The 26,004-nt window shown below is 47.0% G+C and overlaps 1 protein-coding gene and 1 long non-coding RNA gene across 2 annotated transcripts in view; one reads left to right on the forward strand and one right to left on the reverse strand.

Annotated features, from left to right (window-relative positions):
- Nucleotides 1-635: 635 nt before the first annotated feature.
- LOC102025536 lies at nt 636-9,665 on the reverse strand. Its single transcript, XR_001235800.1, has 2 exons — nt 9,179-9,665; nt 636-778 (listed from the first exon to the last, which is right to left on the reverse strand). It is a non-coding gene; the product is annotated as an uncharacterized LOC102025536 (long non-coding RNA).
- A 1,760-nt stretch (nt 9,666-11,425) lies between these two features.
- Nucleotides 11,426-26,004, forward strand: part of Utp20 (UTP20, small subunit (SSU) processome component, homolog (yeast)) — an 80,166-nt gene continuing 65,587 nt past the window's right edge. Inside the window, exons 1-12 of the mRNA XM_005374546.2 lie at nt 11,426-11,662; nt 12,509-12,589; nt 15,887-15,953; nt 16,061-16,193; nt 16,642-16,830; nt 19,109-19,190; nt 19,875-20,012; nt 20,449-20,604; nt 21,035-21,181; nt 21,266-21,400; nt 22,486-22,563; nt 24,534-24,712. Of these exons, the coding sequence (XP_005374603.1) occupies nt 11,618-11,662; nt 12,509-12,589; nt 15,887-15,953; nt 16,061-16,193; nt 16,642-16,830; nt 19,109-19,190; nt 19,875-20,012; nt 20,449-20,604; nt 21,035-21,181; nt 21,266-21,400; nt 22,486-22,563; nt 24,534-24,712 (1,430 nt within the window). The 5' untranslated portion in view covers nt 11,426-11,617. The remainder of the gene's footprint in view (nt 11,663-12,508; nt 12,590-15,886; nt 15,954-16,060; nt 16,194-16,641; nt 16,831-19,108; nt 19,191-19,874; nt 20,013-20,448; nt 20,605-21,034; nt 21,182-21,265; nt 21,401-22,485; nt 22,564-24,533; nt 24,713-26,004) is intronic.

Raw genomic sequence — 26,004 nt, forward strand, 5'->3', positions numbered from 1 at the left:
CCCAGTTCTGTTTTCAATCTTCTGCGTCATCATGGGTGAGTAGTTTTACTCTTCTAGGCTTGTCTCATGTGTAAAGTGGAAATAGAACAAATGCTCATAAGTCTGTGACTGTGTACCTTGAGGCAGAGATGTTCGAGGCATGAAAGGGTCTGGTCACTTCTTAGTGGGGCTACTCATCCTTTAGGGCAAATAGCCACTGTATCTCTAGAAAATACATCCTCCCAGACAGCACTGGATTTTACATGTAGCATTTGATTAAGAGAAAATGTAAATGCATGTGTTGACCCCCACCGTGTCTCTCTCTGTATCTGGAATTCCCTGTGAACAGAAGGCCAGATCAGCTCTCTGGTGCTCTAGAGGGGAAGAGCAATCTTCCTTTGTCTGGGCTCCCAAGACATCTGGCAGCTCTTTCCTAGAGGCTGTTTCGGGAATTTCCCGTGGTGGTGTAGAAGACCGTAGCAGCACCTCTGACTTCCTTTCACTGTGTCCCTACCACCAATGGAGCACAGTCCTACCCCAGGGCTTTTGCACTCACTGATCCTCTGCCTGCCTGTAACAGCAAGAAGCTACTCATAGGCAGTGGCCACAGAAAGTTGAGGTTCTGATCGGCCCCAAAAAGAAGAGCCACATCAGGATTTTATATAGATAAAAGTTTATTATAAAAGTACAGCAGATCTGAACAGAGTCCAATAATACAGTACCACACAACAAGGCAGGAGACAGCACCAAAGTTGAAGGAGAATCCTCTGGGACAGGATCTTGCAGGAGACTGAGCCTTCTGCAGGGGAGAGAGAAAGCAGCAACATTGTACTCAGTTTGTCAGCTTCTTAAGTATTGTGTTCAGACAAAGTGGCTTGGTGCCAACAGGCCTGCATGTCTTAGAATAGAGTGTCTTGGGTCTGGCTAAAACCAAGGACACTCTCACAGTGCACTCAAGGCTGTGTGTACATAGCATTCTTTCCAGGGGAAATAGCCAGTGTCTCTGCAAAAAGGCAACACCCAAGGTCATGTCAGCCAACACTCTCATCACTGCTGACCCTTTCCCTGACACTGTCTTTGCCTAGATCATTCCATGGTTCATTCTCTTTTTCAGTCAGGTTCCTGCTTAAATGCTACCTTCCCTAGCTATCTTCTATAACATAGCAAGCTCCTCCCCAGTTTGCCCTGGTGCTCCCTGAATTTGGTGCCAGCTGAGGTATAACAACAAAGACGTCCAAAACCAGGGTAGGTTATATAGGATAGAACTTTATTTTCTTCTCATGTTTACTATCAAAAAAGAAGCGTCTAAAGATGAAAACTTCACTGTCATCTCTGCCTGGCTCCCAAGCATGCCTCAGTCAATGACATTTCTCAGTCTGTGGAGCATTTTCAGGGTGGTAAAACTGTTCTGTATGTTACTGGAACGTTAGCTGTGTGATTAACGCAAGGTATTAATAATAGGGGAGATGGTGCGAGGGCGGGAAGGTGGTGTGTGGGAACTCTGTACTTTCTGTTCAGTTTCTCAGAGTGCAAAAAAGTACCCTTGTCCTCCAGCAAATGACACGGTAGCGACGCGAAGACTCCCACTCGTATCCCACTGGTCTGCACTTGGCCACAAGGGTATGCCTACGTACAAGGGGCAGGAGATGGGAGGATGGGCGTCAGGAAAATGTGGTCCATATTGTACAGACACACAGCCAACTAGTGCTTCGGGTGGGGTTCTTTTCCTCAAAGATGAAAAGGAGAATGAATTCTGTGCAATAATTAACATCTTCCGCTACACTCTCTATCAACCGTGTTTACCTCCATGGTGTGGAATCAACGACAGCCTGTGAACTTACTGCTGCCTTTTTATCTCCCCACACTAGAACACAGCCTTGCAAGGGCAGGGGCTTTCCGTTTTACCTCTGTAACTCGAGCCCTCGGGCAGCGCCTGACACACAGTGGGCGCTCTGTGAGTGTCCACTGAGTCGATGATCGCTGTCTGACTGCTCTAAAGGAAGCACATGTGCTTCTCGCTCGGTCACTGTGGATGACGACGCGCCCAGGTTTGCCTGCTTTCCAGCGCTAGTGAGATTCTGGCCCTATTTCCTCATGGAGCTCTGGGGGTTCAAGAACAGGATGTGGCCCTTCTGGTCCCATCTCAGGCGGCTGTGGTATTCTCCAAAGCACTTCAGAGGAGCAGGAAGATTGGTGAGGGAGGGGCATTTTTAAAAATATTAATAAGCTTTTAGAGAAGCTTTAAATTTACAGAAAAATTGAACAGAGGATTCCCATACACCCGCATCCTCTCCCCCACACCACCTTCCCCATTATTCACACCTAGTATTTGTCACGCAACTGCCACTCCAGCATCTGACAGCATGGTTCCATCACCCTGCCAATGCCCCATGCCACCCGTTCCTCCCTCCTGTCAGTCTCCCTCTGTTGCTGTGACAGAGACCTGAGATAGACAGCTGATAAGGAGAAGGTTTATTCTGCACAGCCTTACCAGTTTCAGTCCATGGTCACTTGGGCCTGTTGCTTTAAGTCGGTGATAGCACAGAATCTCATGGAGACGGTGCTCACCTTGGGGTGGGTAGGAAGCCAAAGAGAGAGGGACAGGAAGGGACAGTATCCCCTTCCAGGGTTCACCCCTCAGCGCCCTAACTTCCTTCCCCTGGGCCCAGTATTAAGGCTTCTGCCCCCTCCCAATAGCACTACCTGCTGGCTACCGAGCCTTTAGCATGCTGGCTTTGGGAGATGTCTTCGTTACTTTTCTCTTGTTGCTAAGACAAAATACCTAATGCCCAGAATTAAGGGAGGAAAGGTTTATTTAGCTCACAGTCTGTGGAGGCTTCAGTCCATACTCAGCTGGCTCCAAGGCAGGGTGGCACATGGCAGAGGGCAACAGTTCATGGTGGAGGAACACAGCAAAAGCAGCAAGAGCAAAAGGGAGGAGCCACAGGGAAGAGCAAGCCTCTTCCCTCCCTTGCACTGTATGCAGGCTCCCTGCCCCAGGGCAGGTGTAGCGCTCACACCCATAATCCCAGCATTGGACCATGGATCAATCATAAACTCTAGGAGTCCGCATCCATGACTGCATGAGGCTTTGGGGGGACATCCAGACACAAACCATGACAGGAGACATGCAAAATCCAAACCGTCACACCTTCTTTTCTCTTCTCATACCTTCAAGCAACCAGCAATCTTTTTCTTGTCTCTATAGTTTCGCCTTCTCTAAAATTTCACATGGTTGGAGCATTGCAGTCATTTCAGATTGGATTCTTTCACCTAGCAACAGCCTGATAGTGAGCTTATTTCTTTTTATCCCTGAGTAATGTTCTATGCTGGGACATACCATAGTCTGTTTATCCATTCAACTGAAGAAGGACATCTTTAAGAATAATTCTGTCATAAACATTCATGTGCAGGTTTTGGTGTGGACATAAATTGTTGATTCACTTGGATAACCACATACCAGCACAATGGTACGCCTATTGTTAGCTTTGTAAGACACTAGGCAGCGTCTTCCAAAGTCGTACCATCTTGCATTCCTGCTGGAATGAATTAGAGTTTCTCCTGCTCTGTGCCCACCCTCTAGCATTTAGTGTGGCCAGTATTTTGGAGTTCAGACACTACAACAGTTTGCCGTGGTATCACATTACTTCAATTTTCAAGTCTCAGTAACATGAAACATTGACCATCTTTGCACACTGTTATATGTCATTCAGTGAGGTATCTATTTAGATCTTTTGCTCATATTTTAATTTTTTATTGTTGGAGTTTTAAAAGTTCTCTGCATATTTGGGATACAAGTTTTTTATGAGATGTATATTTTGAAAATATTTTCCCCAATCTGTAGTTTCCTCTTCTGTCTCTTCTGATGAATTTTTAACTGTACCTTTACAGGTATTGTAACACACTGGTCAAGGGGTGCCACGTAAGAGAATAGGAAGCATCAATTCTAATGCTGTTTCCTCTAATGTTAAAAACTTGTCTGAATACACAGAGATACCTTGGTTCACAAACTCTTCTGTTTGCAAACAGTTTGGTTTGCAAACAAAAGCATCTGGCAAAATTTTGTTTCTGTTCACAAACTCCATGTGGGGTGACAAACATGACCATAGCTGTCTTCTTCACACAAACACAAATGCAGCCACGCTCCCCCAAGTTGTAGAAGAAATTAAGTTCATAAACAGAAGTACCACTGTATGTAAAAAGTTTTGGTAGTAACTAATAATTCTTTGACTTCACGTAATGCAATATGCCAAGCATATATGCATATGGATGCCTGACTTCTTTTGATGCAGGTTAATGTAGTACATTTTACAGGACTAATTCTACAAAGTCTCCCGGCTGGGTGAACCTCCTCACATCCAAATTCAGGTTTTTCTGACTCTTGGTCTAATATTCTTTCCAATCCTTTGCATTGACTGTGGTCATCCAGATTTTGTATTTGACCCTTTGATTCTTACTCTCCATGAAAATATTTGTGTTTGGAGGAAAGCTTAAGTTTCTAGTCTTACTTATCAGCAAGATGAAAATCTGAAATTTGCTGTGTAAGTGTTAGCTTGTTTGCAAGTCATAGCATTACTGGGTTTTGGGGTTCTGGTTTCCTGGTTTCCAGGTTCTTTTTCATCTCAAATGAAGAACTGAGTGAAAGAGGCAAAACAGTGATACAGTGTACATGAAAACTTAAAAGTGAAGGGTAAGGGAAAACTGGCTCTGCTGAGTGAACTTGGGCTGAGTAAGAGGAAAAATGAAAAGTAAAAACCCAAATAAGAGTGTACCCTGGAGGACCCAGGGCACGAGGGAAGGCGTGGTAGTGGGCTCCTCGTGGCATCTGTCCTTTTATTCCCCCCACACATCGCAGGAATCCAGGAGAAGCCCATATGCAGGGCCTCTGAAATTACTTGGCTCGTGTCCTGGGATCTTGTAACTAACGGGTCCTCCTTACTCCCGCAGCCAGCTCTGCCACACCCTGTCCTCCTGCCGCAAGGGAACCTAATTCAAGCTGGCTTCATCACAAAAGCTGGAATAAATAATCTGAAAAGTTCAAGAGCTACACGGGTCCAGTGGCTCAAGCAGGACAACAGTCCCTTCCCCAGTTAGATTCTCAAGCAGAACCTCCCCATAAAGTAACAATTATGGCCACCAAGTTTCCAGTTCCTATCATCCTTGGTGAATCCAAGAAGAAGAAGCACGCCTTTCTCCATAACTCTGGGAAAAGCTTGAGTAGGGCTCTCAGCCACTTGGAGGCTCGTGCTCATCTCTGAACCCGTAACTGTGCCAAGAAACTGCACCCGAAGACACAGACCCTCAGTGGTACCAAAGGTGAGCCCCAGACACTAAGGGTTATGCCTCAGAGGACACCCAGGATGCTGTTTCCTGAAGAAGAGGATGCTGTCAGGAATCTGCAAATGTCTGCCACCAGAGCCATGCATTCATTTCTCCAAATCTGCCCCTTTTAGTTCACTCTGGAGATACAGGGAACACGAAAAGGCACTGAACTTGAAGTTAAAAGCCCCAGGTTCAAACTTCAGACCATTTAGCAGCTCTTTGAGCCTCTCAGCCTTCACATTTAAAACGAAGGTGCTACTGCTTGCCTGGTAGAGATAGACAGGAGAGTTAAATAGTGACAATTGCGAACACTTGCATAAAGACTAAAGAGAAATATGGCTCCCTATAGCACAGATATGTGTCAGACAATGTTCTAGGTGCTTTAGCATCATTCAATCAGTGATTCCCAAATTGGACTCTGCAGTTTAGCCACCTGGAAGGCACTGGAAAGCACAAAAGGCTGCTCCCACACCTAGAGGTGTTTTTTTTGTTTTTTTGTTTGTTTGTTTGTTTTTTGTTTTTTGTTTTGGTCCAGTACCGGGAATCAAACTCATGACCTTGCGCTTGCCAGGCAGGTGCTGTGCTGCTGAGCTAAATCTCCAGCCCCCCTAGAGCTTTTGATTCAGTACATTTGGGGTGAGGCCTGGTAATCTGCCTTTCTAACAAAATTCCCTTGGGGTATTGATGCTGTTGCTCAGGAAACCACACTTTCAGAACTGACTCCTCCTAACAACTCCATGAGGGTGCTGGTATTCCCCCTATTTTAGATAAACAAACTGAGGCTCACACCTGAACTGTGCACGATGGCGTAGCACTTCTCCTTCACAGAAACAATTGTACACTAACAGTCGAGACAAAAACCAAGAGAAGGGTGAGAAAATGAAGAAAGGGAGTGTATTTAGTCAGATTTTCCTCGCTGTGACCAAATACCCAAGAAAGTGAACTTAGTATTTATTCTGGCTCACAGTTCCAGAGGTATCAGTCCATGGTCAGCTGACTCCAGCAGAAATAACATGGCAGAAGGGCACAGCAAAGGAAAGCTGCTCATGTCAGCGAGGGTGAGGAGCAGAGAAGGTTGTAAAGAAGATTGTAGAGAGAGGAAGGGGTTGAGAACAATACACCTTTCCAGATCATGCCCTCCCTGACACACCTCCTCCAAGCAGGATCTGCCTCCTAATGCCACATTCAGCTCTGAACTCATCCATGGATTATAATCTCTGATGAGTACAGCACCCATGACCCAATCACCTTCCAGAAGTCCCACTTCTGAACACATCAGACTTCTGATGTAGGACTTCTTTATCAAAACCATACAGGGAGATACTTAAAAGCTGTGAGACTCCTTATCTTTCCTAAAGAAAGGGTCAACAGTCTAGTTAATGATAGAAATAAAATGTAGACGTCGTGAAACTGGGTAGGAAAAATATGTTGATGTTAAAAGCAGATTCATTCTAAAAGCAGATTAATTTATTTCTGATATTTCTTTCTTATTTTAATGATGTGAGGGACAGGATCTCACTGTATAGTTCAAGTTGGCCTGGAACTCACTATGTGGCCCAGGCTGGCCTCAAATTCATGGCAATCCTCCTGCCTCAGCCTCCAGAGTGCTGGAGTTACAGTTGTGAGCCATCATGCCTAGAAAATCCTTTTTAAAAGTGAGGAACTTAAAGATCATTAACAGAAGTGCAAATGGTGAATAATAAAAGTGAGAAAGGCAAACTCACACACGAGTGCATGTGTGTGTGTGTGTGTGTGAATGTGTATGATGTGGGTGTAGGAAAAGGTGTTACAAATATTTGAACACAGACTGAAAAACTGCATGGCTCCTCCGTAAAAAGTGAGTCATCCACTGCATTAAAAAATAACACCAGAAGTGGCAGCAACAGTCTGCTACCTACAAGAGGCACAGGTAAATCGAAGAGAGGAGTAGCCTTCCACCCGCACAACAGTCTAATGCAGGAGCTGCAAACAGCTGCCCATAGCCCTGTGGTACTGTTGTCTCTACTTTATAAAGAAATAGGCTCTCACCTGCTCTGCATTTCCCCTGGCCCTTTATTCTTGTTTGTTTGTTTGTTTGTTTGTTTGTTTGTTTGAGATAGGCTGGCCTTGAACTCCTCCTCCTGTCTCAGCCTCCCAAATGCTGGGATTTCAGGCATGCGCCACCACACCCAGCTTATTCTTTCATTTTTATCAGTCCAAGGACGCTAAGGCTGACACCAGCAGCCAATGCTATCTTGATACGGTGTGGCTTTGGTTTAGTAACTAAAACTCCAACTTGTCTCCATCATTTTGTACCTCTGATTACTGTTCCCTCAAGCCAGATAACACCACAGGTGCATTCCTTCCCTGCATGGCTAACTCCTCCTCTCCCTGAGGCCTCAGCTGGCCTGACACCTCCACCCACAAGCCCTCTGGGAATTCCAGGTCCACGTCCATGACAGTAAAATTCTCACGTGCTCTTGAAGTCCTCTGAGACTGGACGTGCATTTGCACAAGCAAAGACGAAAAACCAAACTTCTAGGAGCTCTGACGAAGCTTAAGAACAAAGGAATGATGTGCATGCATTTCCTGGCTGGACGGGGCGGGCAGAGCCATCGCAGAAAGAGGAGGAAGAGGATGGTGGCGAGCATTTAAAGCTTAGCAAAGAGGGCAAAGGCGGGAGCCAAGATGTGCAGAAGGAAACAGAAGCTCAAGGGACGCACAGGTGACCCAAGGTTGGGAAAGTACACGGCGTCTACCCTTGAGGAACTTGTCGGGTAGCCAGAGTAAAGCCCTTCGGTCACCCATTCAGCAAACATTTATTCCACGCCCACTGCACCAAGACAATGCCTTGGAAGGTTGGTTTTAGCATCCCCTCCACTCAGATGAGGAAGCTGAGACTCCCACAGCTGAATCATCTGTGCAAGGCTGTGCACTTCTGCTTCCTGCTGCCATTCTGTGTTTTGTGTCCCTTAGCTTATGGAGCCTGCGCAGCCCCAGTGAGGCGAGCGCTTCCGCTCTCTCCTCCCCTATGTGAGAGGGTAACTAACTTGCTCAAGGTCACCCCGACTAAACGGCAGAAGCAGGATTCGCTCTGAGCCTGGCCCCAGCCTCCGTGGCCTGAATCACCACGTCACATCGCTGTGTTGTCCCCCCATCGGGACTAAGTGACAAGGAACAAGGCAAAAGATACCTTGGAAGCGTCTGTCCTTTTAGCTTTCTTGAGTTTTCATTTTGTCTCCGCTCCTTAGCGGCCCACTAACTCCATGACCAAAAATAAATAGCAAAGAAAGAAAAGGGCCAATTTTTGGAAGTAATTTTGGCGAACGACTGGGAACGCCGCTTGGAGTGGGACTTCCTACCCTCGGCAACCGCAGGCGGTAACTCTCTGAGGTCATCTCGAGTTGATGCGCATTTTCCTGAGCAGTGGGTCTGCTCTCTGCTTTTCTAGATGTCCCCTGAGGCAGAGACTGCGAGCCTTTCAGAGACAAGCGCCCAAACTGTGACCCAACACCCACTCGTTCATTGTGAAGCACCGACACTGCCATTAAACCTGAACACCGAGGCTTTAGTTTAGAAGAAACAGCTGGTATCAGATACTCAGCTGCTGGGGCAGCTTGGCTGGCATGATGACAGAGGGACTCTGCATGCCACCACCGTCCTAAGGAACCTGTGAGCCGTAACAGGCTAACAGCAACCTAAAGAAGAAAAAAGGCCAGTTGGAGACAAGCTAAACTTTGGGCCCTTCAGTATTTTAGTATAATGTTATTAGAAAAGTACAATTCAGAAAGACTAGCGAGCCATTAGAATATTCAGGTCAACCCTGTTATGACACAGAAGATGTTGATCCTGTGACGTCAGAGACAGCGTGGAAAACGTATCTGCTTCACATTCTCACCTCTGACTTTGCTTCCTTTCTCCGCAGGATTGTAGCGGTCAAGAGCACGGCTGGGTCACGTGACCTTCACCTCGTTAGTTCCACAGTCACTTCCTGTCCTCAGTGCTCAGGGCGCCTGTGCTTCCACGACACACCTCGTGCACGATGCCCTCGCTGACTCCTTCCTCGTCACCAGTACCTCACGCTGGAGGTGTACGGCTGTGTTTAAGGTGTTTACATCTCACTGCCATGCCCGCCTCCACGCTGAGCACTATGCAGGAATATGTCCGATTTCTACCTCACATCTCTTCTTCACTCTGTAAGATGTCAGCAACCCAGACTCAGTATTTCTGAACTGAATTATTAGCATTAGCATTGGCATTAGCATCAGTATTGTCTTTCTTGTGCAGCTTCCAGGACAGCACTTGACCCACACTAAAGTCAAGAAATATTTGTTGAGCCAGGCATGGCGGCGACGCCTGTAATCCCAGCACTCTGGAGGCTGAGGCAGGAGGATCACCGTGAGTTCAAGGCCAGCTGGGACTACATAGCAAAACCTTGTCTAAAAAAAACCTAAATAAGTAAATAAAAATAAAGAAAGAAAATAAATATTTGTTGAATGAATAAATATTAAATGGGTGAAAATTCTATCAAAATATTTTACTTAAAATTGTTCATATAGAATTCACAACAGCCAAGGTATGAAAGCAGCCTAGACGCCCATCACTGGGTGAGTGGATAAAGAGAATGTATATGTATGCAATGCAGTGTTGTTCTACCACACAGAACAAACTTACGTCCATTCAGGAAAATGGGTGAGACTGGAGGTCATCGTGTTAGGCAAGGGAAACCAGACTCAGAAAGATTTTCCCAATATGGGGAATAACAATTCTAAAAACCCCACAAAGATGACATGAAAAAGGAAGGGAGAGTATTTTAGGCAGAGGAAGGGAATGGGGAGAGAAGTGCAGAGAGGGTATCGGAGGGGGTGGATATGATCAAACTATATCATACATACGTGTCACATTAAAATGCCACTAGGAGGCCCAATGGTTTGTAAAATTAATATGCACCAATAAAATGTGCATGAGTGTACAATTATGTTTAGTCACATGTTATTCATGGACAATAAAGTGAGAGGACACACCAAAACATTAACAATGGCTGTGCAGGGAATTAAATGCTTTTTCTTTAAAACTCCTTTTGTTTTTCAAATTTATTTAGAACACAACAGTTAAGAATATCAACACATGGGACTGAAGGCGTGGCTCAGTGGTATGGCACTTGCTTGGCACGTGTAAGTCCCTGGGTTCAATTCCCAGGACCGCCAAAAAAAAATGAAGAATATCAATGATTGATCTCATGAGTGATCCCAACGTTTGGATTCCGAGTGAAGATGCTCACTTACCAGCTGCACAAACTGATGTGTCGGAGGGGCTTAAAAATAGTATGAGAGCTGATTTTCAAAATATGCTGAATTATTTAAATTTTTAAAATTATTACAGCAAAAGACACGTTGCTATTAACCCCCACCCCCTCTGCTTGGGACACACTTATACCACCCTTCTTGTCCTTTTCCAAAGCAGTTCTAGTAAGTCCTCTTTTCGGAGTGTCTTTAGTTACACGGTCCCGGCTGCCTCAAGGTCCTGTATCCACTTACCTTCTGGTCATTTTGACTTGGGGAGGAGCCAGAAGTCACAGGGTACCAGACCCAGTGAATAAGGTGGATGAGGACACACTGTAATGTTTTTATATGGCAGAAATCACTGTAAATATTTGACCAGTGAGGGGTGATCAAAAATACAGTGAATTTAAAAAGTTTTCCTACAGTAAAAGATACATGGTATAAGTCCCTCTCAAAATAGTCCCCCTTTCTTCTAACACGTGTCCCATCGCTCTTGGCAGTATTTCTTTTACTGTAATTTTTTTTAATGCAAACATTTGCAATATCTTTCGATCATATTTCATAATACCTCCTTTACATATAGTTTACAATGAACTTTACTGTGATATGAACGGGAAGAGCTTTTGCAAGGTGCAGGGTACAGAGCGAAGGCCAGTCCATTCCAGCTGATAATGCCACGCATGTTTTCTTTCATAATGAAAACGTTGTCCGCATCTTTTCCCCAACCTGTGGTGCAGCCAGAGGAACCGCGCATCCACGAATTCCCTCCCCTCTGGCCCCTCCCCTCCCCTCTCGCCACGCCCCGTTCCACCTCCCACGCCCCGCCCCGTCTCCCGGGAAGTGTGCGCCTGCTCCGTCGGCTTCTTCCGCCCACGTGACACACTCGAGCCCCTCCCCCCAACATGGCGGTGCCCAGGCGCTCCAGCCGCACGTGAGAAAGGCCGGGTTGCTGGTGAGCTGAGAGCACCGCGTGAAAGCCCCATTCTGCTCCTTAGCACCGACTTCATCCCTCTGACTCTTGCGGAGGCCGCTGCGGGCCTCGCCTCTCTGCAGCCATGAAGATAAAGCCCGTTGCTCACAAGACGGAGAACACGTACCGGGTGAGCGCGGGAGCCGGGGCCGGGCGCCGCGGGTCCGCTGCCTCTGCGCGGCCGGCACGCGGGGCTGCCAGGCTGCCGAGTCTCGGCCGGGCGGGAGTCATCTGCCTGAGGCTCTGGCGAAAGTGGGACTCGAGGCTGTAGTCAGCGTGGGGCGGGGAAGTACGAAGTTTGAGTAACGGATCTCGCCCTTGGTTTGGGAGCTCGATCGTCTGGGGAACGCGGTCACTCGAGTGACGTTCGCCGTCCCGGGAGCTTGCTCGGGGCCGAAACTAACCCGCTCGTGTGTGTTTACAAACGGAGTCGGGGCAGGCCCGCCGCAGTGCGTGGCTTCAGCTCAAGCCCGGGTGGCGCCTCTGCCGATCGCGGAGTTTCTTTCTGCGTGTCGGCCGCAATGTAGTCTGTACACGGCACTCTTGCTGCCACGACTTCTGTCGATCTCCGTGCCGGTGCCGGGTTCAGCCGTCCAGCATGGAGTAGCTGAACGAACTTAGGCAAACGTAGAAGTGTTTATTATCTTGCAATAGTAACGCAGTGCACTTAAGGGCCCATGACTTCCTGTTTGTTTTACCCTTATTCTTTGCGACTCATCAGTGACGTATGCTTTTAGTTTAACAGTTACATATTCTATGGTTGATACACCCCACAGGTCTAAAATACCGAGCCCAGGATAGCGTTATCCGTAACGACAGTAGGTAGAGAGGCTTACGGAACGGCGCGTTACACTTTCTACTTTAACAAGGCGACTACCAACATGGGATTGTTGTACAGCCCTGAAATCCTCAGGGTGGAAATGAGTATTGAATGATGACGTTTGTTAAAAATGGTTTTTTTTTTTCCCCCTCCCAGTTTCTTACATTTGCTGAGCGGCTGGGGAATGTGAATATCGATATTATTCACCGCATCGATAGAACTGCAAGCTATGATGAGGTAAGAGAATGTGATATTAGCCAGTCTTCAAGTGTTCATGGACTTTTAAAATGTGGCCTGGTAGTAGAAGTGAGTTGTTTTTAAGCCGTTTCTTTTATGAACACGGAATGCGTAAGAGGGTGCTAGTTGCTCCCGCATTGGATGAGTGCAGACACAGAAAGGTGTGTTGGGGGAAGCTGTTCTAGGTGAGCAGCTTGACCTGACCCTGCACGAACTTTTATGATTTGAGGCTCCTCCTTTGCACAGTGCTTCCAGGCACTGCTGCAGCCGTCCTTCTGCAGCTGTGATTTTAAAGTGATTCTGAGCAAGTCACATTCCTGGGGCTTCGTTTCTTTGGGGCTTAGACATACAAATGTAAAGATGTTTATCCAGCTTCACTATGAGGAGGAACAGAACAGCCTAAAACTCCAACGATAAGAATATGGCTCTTGGTAAGAGGAGCTTGTTGCAGCTCTGACCATGGTTTTCCAGCTCTGACCACACTGGAGCTGTCATCTCTCTGTGTAGAAATATTTTCCTTTGTAGTGTATCAAGTCTTTATTCTTCTGCTAGCCTTGTACAATCAAATTCTGCTACTGAATGTGTTGCCTCTGTCGTGTAAGTTCACCCGGGCGTGAGCTGAAGCCACGCACTGCGGCGGGCCTGCCCCGACTCCGTTCGTAAACACACACGAGCGGGTTAGTTTCGGCCCCTTGGTTCCATAACTGATGTGTTAAATGTTCTTTAGGTAAATACATAATGCTTTCAGAATTCAGTGAAGGGAGCCTAACCTAAATTCTTCGGGGATAGGGTGTCACAAAGGTGGTATAGACAAGATGGTAACTCAGTTGAATTTTGTTGTTTGTACCTACGCAACTGTTTTACCATGGCATAGAGGACAGGAGAAGCTGTTTCAGGCTGCAGGAGAAACCTGTATAAAGGAGCAGGGGAGGGGCTGGGGATTTAGCTCAGCAGCACAGCGCCTGCCTAGCAAGCACAAAGTCGTGAGTTCGATTCCCGGTACCGGAAAAAAAAAAAAAGGAGCAGAGGCTAGAAATGCATGTCACAGTCAGGATACTGCAAAGCAATTTGGAGTGTTCATAGAATGTGTTTAGTGTTTGTGTGTGTTTATGGTTACTAACGGGGAGCTGGTGAGATGGGCACAGATTGTAAAGGGTCCACATGCTAGCTAAGTTTGGATTTTATTCTGGAGTTACAGTGTTTCATTCTGGGGTTGTAAGCAAGGGAGTAGGTGATGTGATCAGGTTTAAGTTCTTCATCTCTCTGGTTTTAGTATGGAGGAAGGAGCAGGACTGGAGTCAGAACAACCAAGTTAGAAGTGATCTGGTGGTGAGGTAGAGAGAGAGGAGGATTCCAGAGATATAAAGGACTGGATAGACTCGTGACCCACTGGATATGCAGGCAGAAAGAGACTTGGTTCCATAACTGAGTGGTTGAGGATGGCATTCACGGAGGCCGGTTTGTAGGAAGAGGAGTTCGAGGCTGTGCGGGGAGGAGAAGCTGTGGCGAGGGTTTGTTGAACTTAGTATACCTGTGGCTGTGTGACTGATAGTGCCCAAGAGACATTTGGACATATGGCTGCAGAGATTAGGTGACTTCAGGGGGGAGTTAGGGATCTGGCTTTCAGCGGTGGTTCATGTTTAAGTCCCGGGAGAGCTTGAGAGTGTGGAGGGCTGGGGTGCCAAGGTAGAGAGGGGGCCTGGGATAGGAGCCGGGCCTCGGTGGTCCACATGGCCTTGCTCACATCCCTGGCCCTTGGCTGGGCCTTATGGCTCTTGATCGTCCTCATCCCTCTCCTGTCCAGTACGCTACACTGGGCTTCTCACGTGGCAGAATCTTTTCAAGGCAGCGCAATCAGGAGCTGCAGAATCTCACCAAACCTTGCTGCGCGCATCATCAGGTAGCTTCCATTGGATGTTAGCGGTCAGAGCAAGTCACCAGGCAGGGCCAGATTCAGGCAGTGAGAGGTGGGTCCCATCTCTTAGAGGCCGGAGCTGCACAGTCACACGGTAGGGCCTGTCGCAAAAGGCTGCTGGGTGTCAGTCACTGCTAGGCGAGAAATGCCTTCATCATGAAGATACCGACTAACATATATTTCTCTTCTGCCTTAGGGGATACTGAACAAAATTTAATGGAATTTTGTTTTTTTCCTCTTTACTCCGCCTATTTAAAGATTTCCAAGGCACAATTTAAGGGTTTTTTGCTGTGTGTGTGTGTGTGTGTGTGTCTGTGTGTGAGATGGGGAGAGAGAGAGAGTGCTGTTTGCAAATGTGTATGTGTTTGTTCTGTCCCTCTTCTGTCCTTCTCTATGTGTGCATGTGCATGTATAGTAAGAATTTGTTGGCCTTATCTTTTAAACTGTGTTAACAAGCTAAACAGCGCAGTGCTAAACCTAGAAAAAGGCTTTCTCTTTCCTCACTGCTTACTACCATGAAACCAGTATGGACAGTTGAGTATTTGTGTGTTCTTTCTTACCTTTCTCTCGTGCTCATGCAACTGTGTGCAAACATTTATGGAGGTGTTTGGTGTTGTTAAGGAAAAATTAGATCCCAACATAGTTCACTGTGTGCCTGGCCTTTATCACCTTGGGGCATATCAACAACATCCTTCTAGTTCAACACAGAGAGTTCTTTTCTGTTCTTTCTGTGCTGGGTATTGGGCCTGGTGCGTGGGAAGCCTGTGCTCTATCACTGAACTACACCCTGCCCCAGTGTAATTCTTGTAAATAGCCACAAAATGCACTTTAGTATGTATGGACCATAAGTTTCTCTAAATGTTTTGCTATTATTGGATTTTAGGCTGCTTTATGTTTTCCCACCACTGTGGTAAACTAAGTAAACATTTTGTACTCGTATATTCACACATTTCTTACGAAGTAGCTCATGGAAGTGGAGTTTCTGAGTTAATTTTAATAGAAATGCCGGAATACTTTGCCATAAGGCTTTAGCAGTTCATATTTCTCTAAGCAGAATGAAAGAATCAAAAAGAATCGGTACATTTTTCTGTACCTAAACTTGCAAAACCACAGAAAAAGTGTTTTCCCATAGTATTACTCCTATAGGCCCATTAGAAAGTTACTTGCTACAGCCAAACCAGCCAACATTACTTTTGTGAAAGCCTGTTGATATTATGCCTCCTATTGCTTTTCAAGATGTGTTAGTTAATACCCCTTTATAAGAAACTTCAAAGGAGTTTTTAAACTTTTAGTCATTGTTGTGAGATGTTAATATGCTCTTATTAACTTGATCATAGTGTTCTCGGTGTTACCTGGTTAACGGAGTGCTTTAATCTTGGCAGGAAGTCGAAACCTACTTCTTCGAGGGTCTGCTGAAATGGAGAGAACTGAACCTTACAGAACACTTCGGTATCTTTTGTTTGTATTTTATTCTCCCACAATCAGTGCTTTTCCAAATAAGTAATGATGTGATAGAAAAGCAGAACATATTCCTTTTTTTTTTTTCTTTCACCCAGGAAAATTTTATAAAGAAGTTATTGACAAGTGCCAATCATTTAATCAGTTGGTCTATCATCAAAATGAGATCGTTCAGAGTTTGAAAACTCATCTGCAAGTTAAGAACAGTTTTGCCTACCAACCCCTTTTGGAGTAAGTAGTGTTTTGAGAAAAAGTTCGAAGGCATTTATCTGAGTTTTTAAGAAAAATTGTGTTTCGTAGCTGTATATGCCTTAGATTGCATGTTTGTAGTTTAGAGGCAGAAACTTACCTTGTCTGTTAGATGAGGATATCAGGAAGAAGTGCATTACTATGCAGCAGTGGCCTAAGAATACAGTGTTGCGTTTGTTATTTCCTCCTCAAGCCCCTTACTTTGACAATACAGGAGCAGGTAAGCACAGCCTGTGAAGGACTGTACCCTCTGACCTGATTTCTCTGTAGGACTCCTAAGATATGAAGAATTTTATACTTTTTAAAACTTGACTTTGAAGTAGTTTGGATTAATCTTAATTAATCTAGTGCTTATTGGTCATTTCTCATTAAGTAGATGTATAGCCTTCTTTAAAACTTCCCATAATCGGCTGCTTCTCTTTTAATCCAGCTTGGTAGTTCAGCTGGCGCGAGACCTGCAGACAGATTTCTACCCACACTTCCCGGACTTCTTCCTGGCCATCACCTCCATCCTGGAGACACAGGACACAGAGCTGCTGGAGTGGGCCTTCACCGCGCTGTCCTACCTGTACAAGTACCTGTGGAGACTGATGGTGAAGGACATGGCCCGGATTTACAGGTGGGTTTGCCTCTTTACCCTGTCCTCTGTCTGACTGCATGTGACCGCTCCAGCGTAATGCTGCCTCACTTCCTTGCAGGGAGCTTACTTGCTAGCCGGTCTCCCACTCTGGTCCACCTGTTGTGTCTGGGTGTAGCTCGAATCTGTGCTGACCTGACCTCTCTTCTGCAGCTCTTGAAATGATGCCACCCTCAAAGCCTGACTTCTTTGCTTCCATAACCTCTACAGATGCTCCTGGGCAACTACGCAGAAGCGAGCATGTGTGTGCCGCATCTCTTGGGCAGGTCCACCGCCTGCACGAAACTTTCATTGTGACTGTGTAGCGTACCGCTTGCCTTTTGCAAACCTGTGAGCTCTTCGTAAGATGGTTGGGTCTCTTGCACGTGTCCTCAGCTGCTGAGCTGAAAGAGAGCCCCTATACTTCTTGAGTACGTGTAGATACAGAGGACAAAAGATTCCTCAGTACTGGGGATCGCACCCAGGGCCTTCACACTGGCCCGCCTCCCCATTCCTTTTCTTATTTCCCATTTTGACACAGGGAAGTCATGAGTTGCCCAGGCTATGCTTGAAATGTCAGTCTTCCTGCCTCGGCCTCCCACAGTGCCCAGATTGTAGGCACGTGCCAGCATACCTCCCTCATAGTAGGTTTTTGTTTAAAGAAAAGATACTGTCTTTTTAAATCTTAGATTGGATGGAATTTTCCGTTGATCAGCAGTCAGCCCTGTCACACTGCAGACCCTGTTAAAGGTGTGGAATAGGATTAAACGACGATTTTGGTTTTGTGCCCCCTCTTCTCTGTGAGGAACTTTGGACAAAGAATGAGAAAGAAGTATTCTCCAGGCTTATTAGTTCTCTGTGAAGCTTTTGGTGAAATGTATTAGAAATCAAGATTATTTCAGTAAACAAACCACAGGTGCTTGAGAAATGTAGGTTTTTTTTGTTTTATGACATAAAAGCTGCCACTTCAGTGTCTCCGAGTCAGCTTCCTTCCTTCTGAACTTCTGGCTTTCAGTATGAGGCTTTTAGCAGCCCGGTATTTTCACTGAAGTGTTGTTGAAACTGAACTTCACACATCAGTGTTCAAACCAACTCTTGGCAACTTGCCCCATGTCCGTGTGCTCCGTGAGTGTGGACTGGGTGCCTGTCCGCGTCCGTGTCCAGCCCTGTCGGGGGCCCCTTTTCTGTCCGTGGGACCCGCGTTCCTCCTGTCTGGGCTCCTTGGAGACATCTTCAGCCCAGTTGTCTTCGGGACTCCAAGTCCTCTCACTGCTGTCTGTGTAAAGTGCTGGAGACCCAGTGAAATCTCTTCTCACAAAGATGGCGTTTTAGTCAGACGAGAAACCCACGGGTGTGGACCTGGCACTTTCGGGGGCAGAATGGGTGCACTGAGTGTTAGGCCTCGCCAGAGCAGCAGCAGGGAGGGCGCTGCCGTAGGGGCTGCGCTGTGCTGCGGACATGCCCAGAGCGTCTCCCGGGCGTGTTTCACCTGGTCGCTCTACTGCCGGTCTCCTCTTCTTCCTTGATCGCATCCTGTATATGTCTGCAAACATTTCTTCCTGAGGACTTGTCCTTCAGCTGGTGTGTCTAGCAGCTGTGAGTAAGGAGCTGCTAGGGACGGGGGCTGCGGCCGTGGTAGGAGAGCTGAGTGCTGTGCTCTTCCGTCACCAGGCAGGCTACTTCGGCAGTGTGAGTGGGCGGAATTGGCTGTCTGCTCTGGAGCAGGACGCCTACCCTCGGCGTGGCCTTAGCTGTAGGTTGTTGCGTAGAATTGTCCCGTTGATTAAGTGGAGGAACTCTGGAAAGACACAGTTGTAAGCTGGAGCCCAGGTTCCCCTGCCTGGGGTTTGGAGACACCTCCTACCACAGCTCACTTGTCTGCAGCTGCCCCCCTAAACCACACAGCCCCTCCTCTCTGACGCAGACTGCCTTCTTGTTGTCCTCTGCACCGGCCACCGCTGCCCACCCTGTCTATTCTCTCCTTCCTGCCCTCACACCATGCGCCTTGCCGCACCTGAACTCTTCTGTTCTTCGTGCTCACTACGAGTTTCAGCGTTTCAGGGGTCTCTCCCCTAAGCCCAGCCCCGCCTGCCTCCTGACGTCCGTGGGCTCAGTCTTCTGTCTGACGTGGGGCACCCTGGGAGGTGAGTGCAGTGCTGAGCTCTGCTGTCCCTGCTACACGCCCTGCCCATACCTCGCATGGTGTGGGGCATACCGTTGACACGCTAAGCATCCTTACTGATGTTGTATCACTAACCTGTCTTGTTTTTCTCATTTATAGCATGTACAGTACACTCTTGGCTCATAGAAAACTACATATAAGAAATTTTGCTGCTGAAAGCTTTACTTTTTTGATGAGAAAGGTCAGTTTGATATTTTCTGTGTTTGTTGCTAAATTGTCAAGAATCTGACGGGTAGAGCTGACATCGTTTTTTAATGTGATTATTATGGACTAAGTTTTTTTAAATATATATGAAACTTGCTGCTGTTCTGAGTTTGTCTCATTGTAAGGTTTAGTCCTTTCTCAGTACTTAATGTGATAAGGTGACACAACCCCTGTTACTGCTAGTGAGGTTTTGGTAGCTCTGTGTGTATGAGAAGTGACCTCCAAGTCAAGTCATAAATACATGAACATTGAGATGAATACGAGTTTTTGTAATACTTTCCGGGAAAGAAATGGTAGCATAGTATTATTTGTGTTTGTCTAAAATTTCCTGGAAATTTTAGGTTTTTGTAATAAAAGAAAACTGACAGTAAATTTCTTTTATGCTCATAAATACAAGTATGTTGTTTCTTTGAAAGACAGAATGTGGCCTTGTGTAGTTTTTTTGGTAATTCCCTTCCTATCTTACGAATAGATTTATCACTCATACATGACATTACAGAGCAGATTATACTTGGTGGTTTGAGATATAATACACGTCTCTTCCTTTCAGAATTTTTTTCCTTGAGGGTGTTTATATATGAGTATGTAGGATAAGAAATGAAATTTCTCACTTGGATATATTTATGTTGTAAATATTTTCCATTTGCATTGTGTGTTTTAGGTCTCTGATAAAAATGCCCTTTTCAATTTAATGTTTCTTGATCTCAATGAACATCCAGAAAAAGTGGAAGGAGTGGGACAGTTACTCTTTGAAATGTGCAAGGGCGTTAGGAACATGTTTCACTCCTGTGCAGGCCAGGTGAGCAATGGGGAGGAGCGCGTGGGGACTGCGTGGAGGGTGAGGGTTGGGCGGAAGCGAGAAGGGACTCAGGTGAGTGCCAGGGGACGGGGCGGCCTGGGGTAAAGAGGAAGCGCTAGCGGGCAGAGTTAGGGCATTGATGATAGTGTTGCCCTGTGCACCGTTGCATACAAAGTCACCGTGGTCTTCTTGACCCTGGATACCAGGAAGGTAGACTGTGGACTGACCAGTGGCTGAGGATAGGGAGGGAGCGGCAGCTGTGATGAAATTCCCATCCTAGTGTGGAAATTCCTTCTGGGACACGTAGTTAACCATGAGAGCGGCCATGGCCTCGATCATTGCCGCCCAGAGTTGAAGGTAGCTAGTGTAGTCCGAGTGTGGACACCCATAAGGAAGGGTTTCCACATCCCTTGTGTTTGTTCTTGCTTTCCCGCAGGCAGTGAAGCTAATTTTGCAGAAGCTGGGACCAGTTACTGAAACACAGACCCACCTTCCGTGGGTTTTAGTGGGGGAAACACTGAAACACATGGCCAGATCTGCTGTTGCCTATGTCTACAAGGAACATTTCGGTACATTTTTTGACTGTTTGCAAGTGAGTTCTCATTTTTAAAATCAAGTCATATGGGTGTGTGGTAAGGAGTCTTGTGGCTCCTGGAGGTTGTATTTTGTCGTCGCTCTCTGTATCCTTCTACCCGCATGGTAAGATCCCCTTCCTTCCCGCTCTGCACTCTTCTTCTTTGACACGAGAGGCTCTGGAGCCGGACCTGCGGCTTGACTCTCGGCTCCTCACTCCCTGCCTGTGTGACACCTGGGGGTGCTGTCCCTCCCTCGGGGTGCTGTGAGCATGGTGATGCCGCTCAGGGAACGCCACCATCAGTATCATCAGTGACTCCTGGGAAATGCGTCTTTTTCTCCCCGAGCAAAAGAGTGTGAAAAGTCAAGCTGCAGTCTCAGAGTTGGCAGTATGGGATGAACAGATGAGTTTGCCGTTTTATTTTCTCTGTTAAATTCTTCGTGTGCAGGAGTCACTCCTGGATCTGCATGACAGAGGAACGAAAAAGAACTCTTGCGGAAGTTCTGAGCAGATCCAGAGGTTGCTCGAGACGTACCTGATACTTGTGAGCCATGGGAGCGGATCCAAGATAAGCAGCCCCGCCGGTGTCTGTAAGGTGGGTCCCAGCCTCGTGCGCTCACGGCTCCGTGTGAAGAGCAGAGTGCTAACTGGGTGCTGCGATCTGCTTCGTTTTTTGCAGGTGTTGTCTCAAACAGTAACCGTAGCCAGTCTCTCCACGTCTTGCCGCAAGACGCTCTTGGATGTAATTTCTGCTTTGATCCTGGGTGGAAATGTTTCCTTGCCGGACACCCTCATCAGAGAAACCACAGAGAAAGTAATTTACCTCAGCCCATGAGAACTGAGCAGTTAGTACTGTGTTTAGCATCGCCTGTGCCTGCTAGGGACCCATGGGGGGGATAGAGGCCCCGCTTCAGGGTATTTATCGTCAGTTAGGGAGGCACAGGTGGCATGCTGTGCTGGAAATCACTGAATAAAGTGGGAAAAGCTGAATCTGGTCAGTATTCAGCGAGTGTGAGCGCTCCCAGTGCTGGGGGCCAGTAGGGCCCTGGGGGCTGCAGATTTTGTTGTTAGGAGGGGGATCTGGGGAGAGTCATTGCGTCTAGGGAAGCGAGCTACTAGACACGTTGAATTTGACCCTTACGTCTGTCAGGGCTTGAGCAACAGAAAGCTTTCCCAAGTACTCATGTTTGTGAGAGTCCTTGGGGGTTCTCTAGCCATCTCCTAACCCCAGGAGAGGGACAGGGAAGTTGTGGTGAGGAATGTGTGTGGTCTGTGATGGGAAAGCGTCCATCACTGCGCTTTCCAATGCTGGCATGGGTTTATCCTGCAGGTTGTGCAGGGGCCGGGAGGAGTCTAAGCAGGGTCATAATTTGACAAGATTTTGTTTCAGTGCATTTGGGAGATGGTTTGAGTGACACGGGATTGAAAATGGAAAATCGGCTGGCCATAGTGGCACATGTACATGATCCCAGCACTCAGGAGGCTGAGGCAGGAGGATCACTGTGAGTTCAAGGCCAGCCTGGGCTATGTAGAAAGTTCAAGGCCAGCCTGAACTACAGAGGGAGACCCTGTCTCAAAAAACGCAAAAAAAAGAGAAAGAAAGAAAACAGAAAGTCATTTGGGTGCTTCCTGGCTTGACAAAGTACAGCCAGGCCCCTTGGGAAGGATCACAGTCACACCCCGTGCACTTTGTCGTTCTCTGTAGCGCTGGGCAGCTTCCGGCCAAGCCCGGGTAGCGCTGACAAGTGTGGCCTTTGCGTGCAAGTCCCCGGAGGAGGCCAAGCCTTTCCCATGGTGCCACATGAAGTGGCCCGAGCCCTGCTGCAGCCGCTCTTCGGGGGGATGAGGAGAATACTGTCTCTGTGCTTCCTTTCACGTACTTCTACCTGTGATCCACAGGTTTTTGAGAGCGGATTGGAAAGACGTTTAATCTTTGATTTTTCTGAAGTCATGTTTGCTATGAAGCAGTTTGAGCAGGTAAGCAAAATACTAAGTTTTGGGTGTTTTTTAAAAGTCAGTAAAATAATCAAATTTGAAATCTTCAGGTTTTCTTGCTTCTTGAGAAGATCAGAATTATTGCTGATGGTTTTAGTCAGTTTCTTAAAGCATGTTCGATTTGAGGATGTGGGCAAAACTTCCATATGCCAAGGCATTTAAAGTGATACGCAGTAGGCAGCCTGTTTTTTAATAATAGTTGAGCTAGTTACAGAAGCATGTGGAAAAACTGGAGAAGCACTTTAATAAATGGAACAATTAAGTGAATTGGAAGCATAGAAAGTGTTCCCGAATTAGCTTGCGCTGAAGGAGGGCTGCATGCTTTTTTCACTGTTTATTTCACTGCTGCAAACACACCCCTGGTGTAACAAAGTAGAAGCGGATCTCGTGAAAGGAGGAGTGTGCTCCCCCGCCGCCCCCCCTGAACAGTGGCCACCCCTTCTTCCTTTTGGTCTCTAATAGTATGTGCTCTGATTTGACTTCCAGAACACACCCGCTGTCTTACTTGAGTCAGGTTTGTGTGTGCGTGCGTGTGTGGTTTAAAACAGTCCAGCAAGGCTAAAGCTGTGGTCGCGTTCCACTCCCATCTCGGTCACCAGCAGCGTCCTCACGGAATGATCTTTAGCTGTTTCTTCCCGGTATTTACTTTCTACCTGTCATCTAAATAAGCTACTTTTCTTGATTTATTGCTTTTAGTCTTTCTTTGTAGACTGCCTCCTACGTCAGGTGGGTTTTAGTTCTTTTATACTGATCATCCCAGCAGAGCTGTGTGACAGAATTTGGTTGAATCCGTGTTCACTCCGTGTTCAGTGTTTATGGAAGGAGCACTTAGGGTTCGTGTCCTTCTCGTGTGCCTGTCCCCTCTCCTGCGCTTCGTACACCACCTCACCCTTTAAGCCCTGGGGAGTGGATCACACTCGGTCAGTGAGTGTCCCCTGACAGCGTTGTGCACACCTTTCACGCGGCAAAGCCTCGGAAACCGAGCAGCGCAATTGTTGGTTGGTTTGTTTTCTTTGCTTCTGTGAAGACGTCTCTCCAGAAATAATTCCCCCCTGGAGGGTTTTCTTTCTCAAACCACTGCCCAGATGTCAAAGGAGGGTACCCTTTGCCTTCTTTCCTGTTTGCTGGATCCCACCTGCCCCTCTTGATGTAGTTTACTCTGTCACTTTATAGAAACACATTTTTCAGAGCTCCTGAGAAGGTGAGTGGAGGTAAGAACTTAAGGTTTGATACACCTAAAAATGCCTTTTTTCTCTCTATACAGTACTTTAATTGAGGGTTGGGTGTGGAAATCTACATTCTGTTTTTAAGCTATTGCTGCATTGCATTGTCTTCTAGCTCTTTGGTTGATTAGTTGGTTTTTTGTTTGTTTGTTTCCTTTTGTGGTACTGGGAATCAGACTCAGGACCTGGCACTTGCCAGGTAGGTGCTGTGCCGCGGCGCTATATCCCTGGCTCTAGCTTTCATTATTGTTGTAGAGGGTTTTAATAACACTGTGATTGCTGAAGGTTTTTTTTGTTTTGTTTTGTTGGGGTAATGGGAATTGAACAAGAGCTTTACCTTGGAGCCAGACACCTAACCCTTTTAATTTTTTTATTTTGAGACAGAGTCTCACAAAATTGCACAGAGTGCTCTTGAATCTGGCAACCCTCCTGCCTCAGCTTCCTGAGTAGCTGAGGTTAGAGACATACATGGCCGCTTACTTTTTTCAGAAGTGTGTAATCAAGGCTGGCTGTAGTGGCTCACGCCTGTAATCCCAGCACTTGGGAGGCTGAGGCAGGAGGATCATTGCAAGTTCGAGACCAGCCTGGGCTTCAAAGTGAGCTCAAGGCCAGCATGAAGTGCATAAGGAGAGCCTGTCTCAAAAAGACAAAAAAAAGGGTGTAATCTTCTTTATTAGGTATTCTGGAATCTTCCCAGTCAGTAAATGTGGTTTCCTTTCTTGTTTTCAGCTTTTTCTGCCTAGCTTTCTCACATACGTTGAGGATTGCTTCTTGGCTGATGACGACGTGGCCCAGGACGAAGCCCTGGCCATCCTTGCCAAGCTCATTCTGCATAAAGCAGCGCCTCCCACTGCCAGCTCCATGGCGATTGAGAAGTACCCTCTGCTCTTCTGCGCAGGGACCAAGCGGTGAGTGCTGAGCCCGACCCTTTGACAGGGCCAGCAAGCCGGTTAGTACCATGTGGCAGGAGGGCCGTGGGAATGAAGGCTGTCTGCATCAACCGGAAGGACGTCCAAGATAAACGCTGCGTGGGGAAGGCGGTTGCAGGGCTGTACACATGGTGTGCATGGGGTGACCCCATTTTGCACGGTTCAAGGTGTAAAACAGGCATGGAAAAGCAGGGAAGGAGATGCAAACCTGTAGACTTCGCTTATACCGGAAGAGCAGGTGGGAAGAACTATTTTAAAATAATTGAGGTCCATGTGCACGTGCAATGCAAGGAGTGCAGAAAGCTGCCCTGTTCCTGCTGGCACCATGTTGCGTAAATGCACTGCAGTGCCCACTAGCCAGAAAACAGGCCTCGGTACAGCCCGCCGCCCTCACCCTCACCTGAGTGGGTGTGCACACGCGGATAGGTGTCCTGTGCAGTTCTCCCGCCACCAGCGTGAAGACGGCACTGTTTGTTCACCGCAGGGATCGTCAGGCCTTTTTTTTCCCTTTGTTTTTTGTAGTAGGGTTAAAGCTAGGGCCTTCACACGAGGTTGAGCTACATCCTCAACCTTTTAAAAACAATTTTTTTGAGACAGTCCCACTGAGGTGCTGAGTTGCCCAGGGCAGGCTTGAGCTTGAGTTCCTCCTGCCTCTGCTTCCCAGTGTGCTGGGATTACAGACATGTACTCCCAGGCCCGGCTGTATCAGTCTCTCTGTCATCATACTCGCTGTTCCACTCCCCTCTATCCTCAACCCCTCTCACCTTCTACTCTCTCCATCTTTAAGACTCTGTCACTCTGAGAATATTATGTAAGTGGAATTACAGCGTGTACCCTTTGGGTTGACTCTTTTCTTTGAGACTCATCCAAGTTGTGTGTGTCAGTAAGTTCATTGCTTTGTGATGCTGAGGACTGTTCTCTGCTGTGAGTGTAGCATGGTGTATTTAATCTCTCGCAGGACATTTATATTATTTCTGGTTTTAGGCTACTGTGAGCAACAGTGTTGCTGGCTTATGTGATGGGCATGTGGTGAGTTTCATAAGAAGTGCCAGAGTGCTTGAGCCATTCACATTCTCACCAGCGGTGTGTGAGCGATCTGGTTTTTCTGTGTCCTCCTAGCTTGTGCAGTTGATTCTTTTTCTCCCAGCTCAACAGAGGTGCAGTGATGTTCATATTTTAGCTTTAATTTGCATTTCCCTAATGGCTTATCACATTGAAACATCTATTCGTGTACTTCTGTCTGCCTTCTGTAGTGAAGTATCTGCTTGTTC

Source organism: Chinchilla lanigera, unplaced genomic scaffold, assembly GCF_000276665.1.
Source record: "Chinchilla lanigera isolate Chin_1 unplaced genomic scaffold, ChiLan1.0 scaffold00004, whole genome shotgun sequence".
Lineage (NCBI taxonomy): Eukaryota > Metazoa > Chordata > Mammalia > Rodentia > Chinchillidae > Chinchilla > Chinchilla lanigera.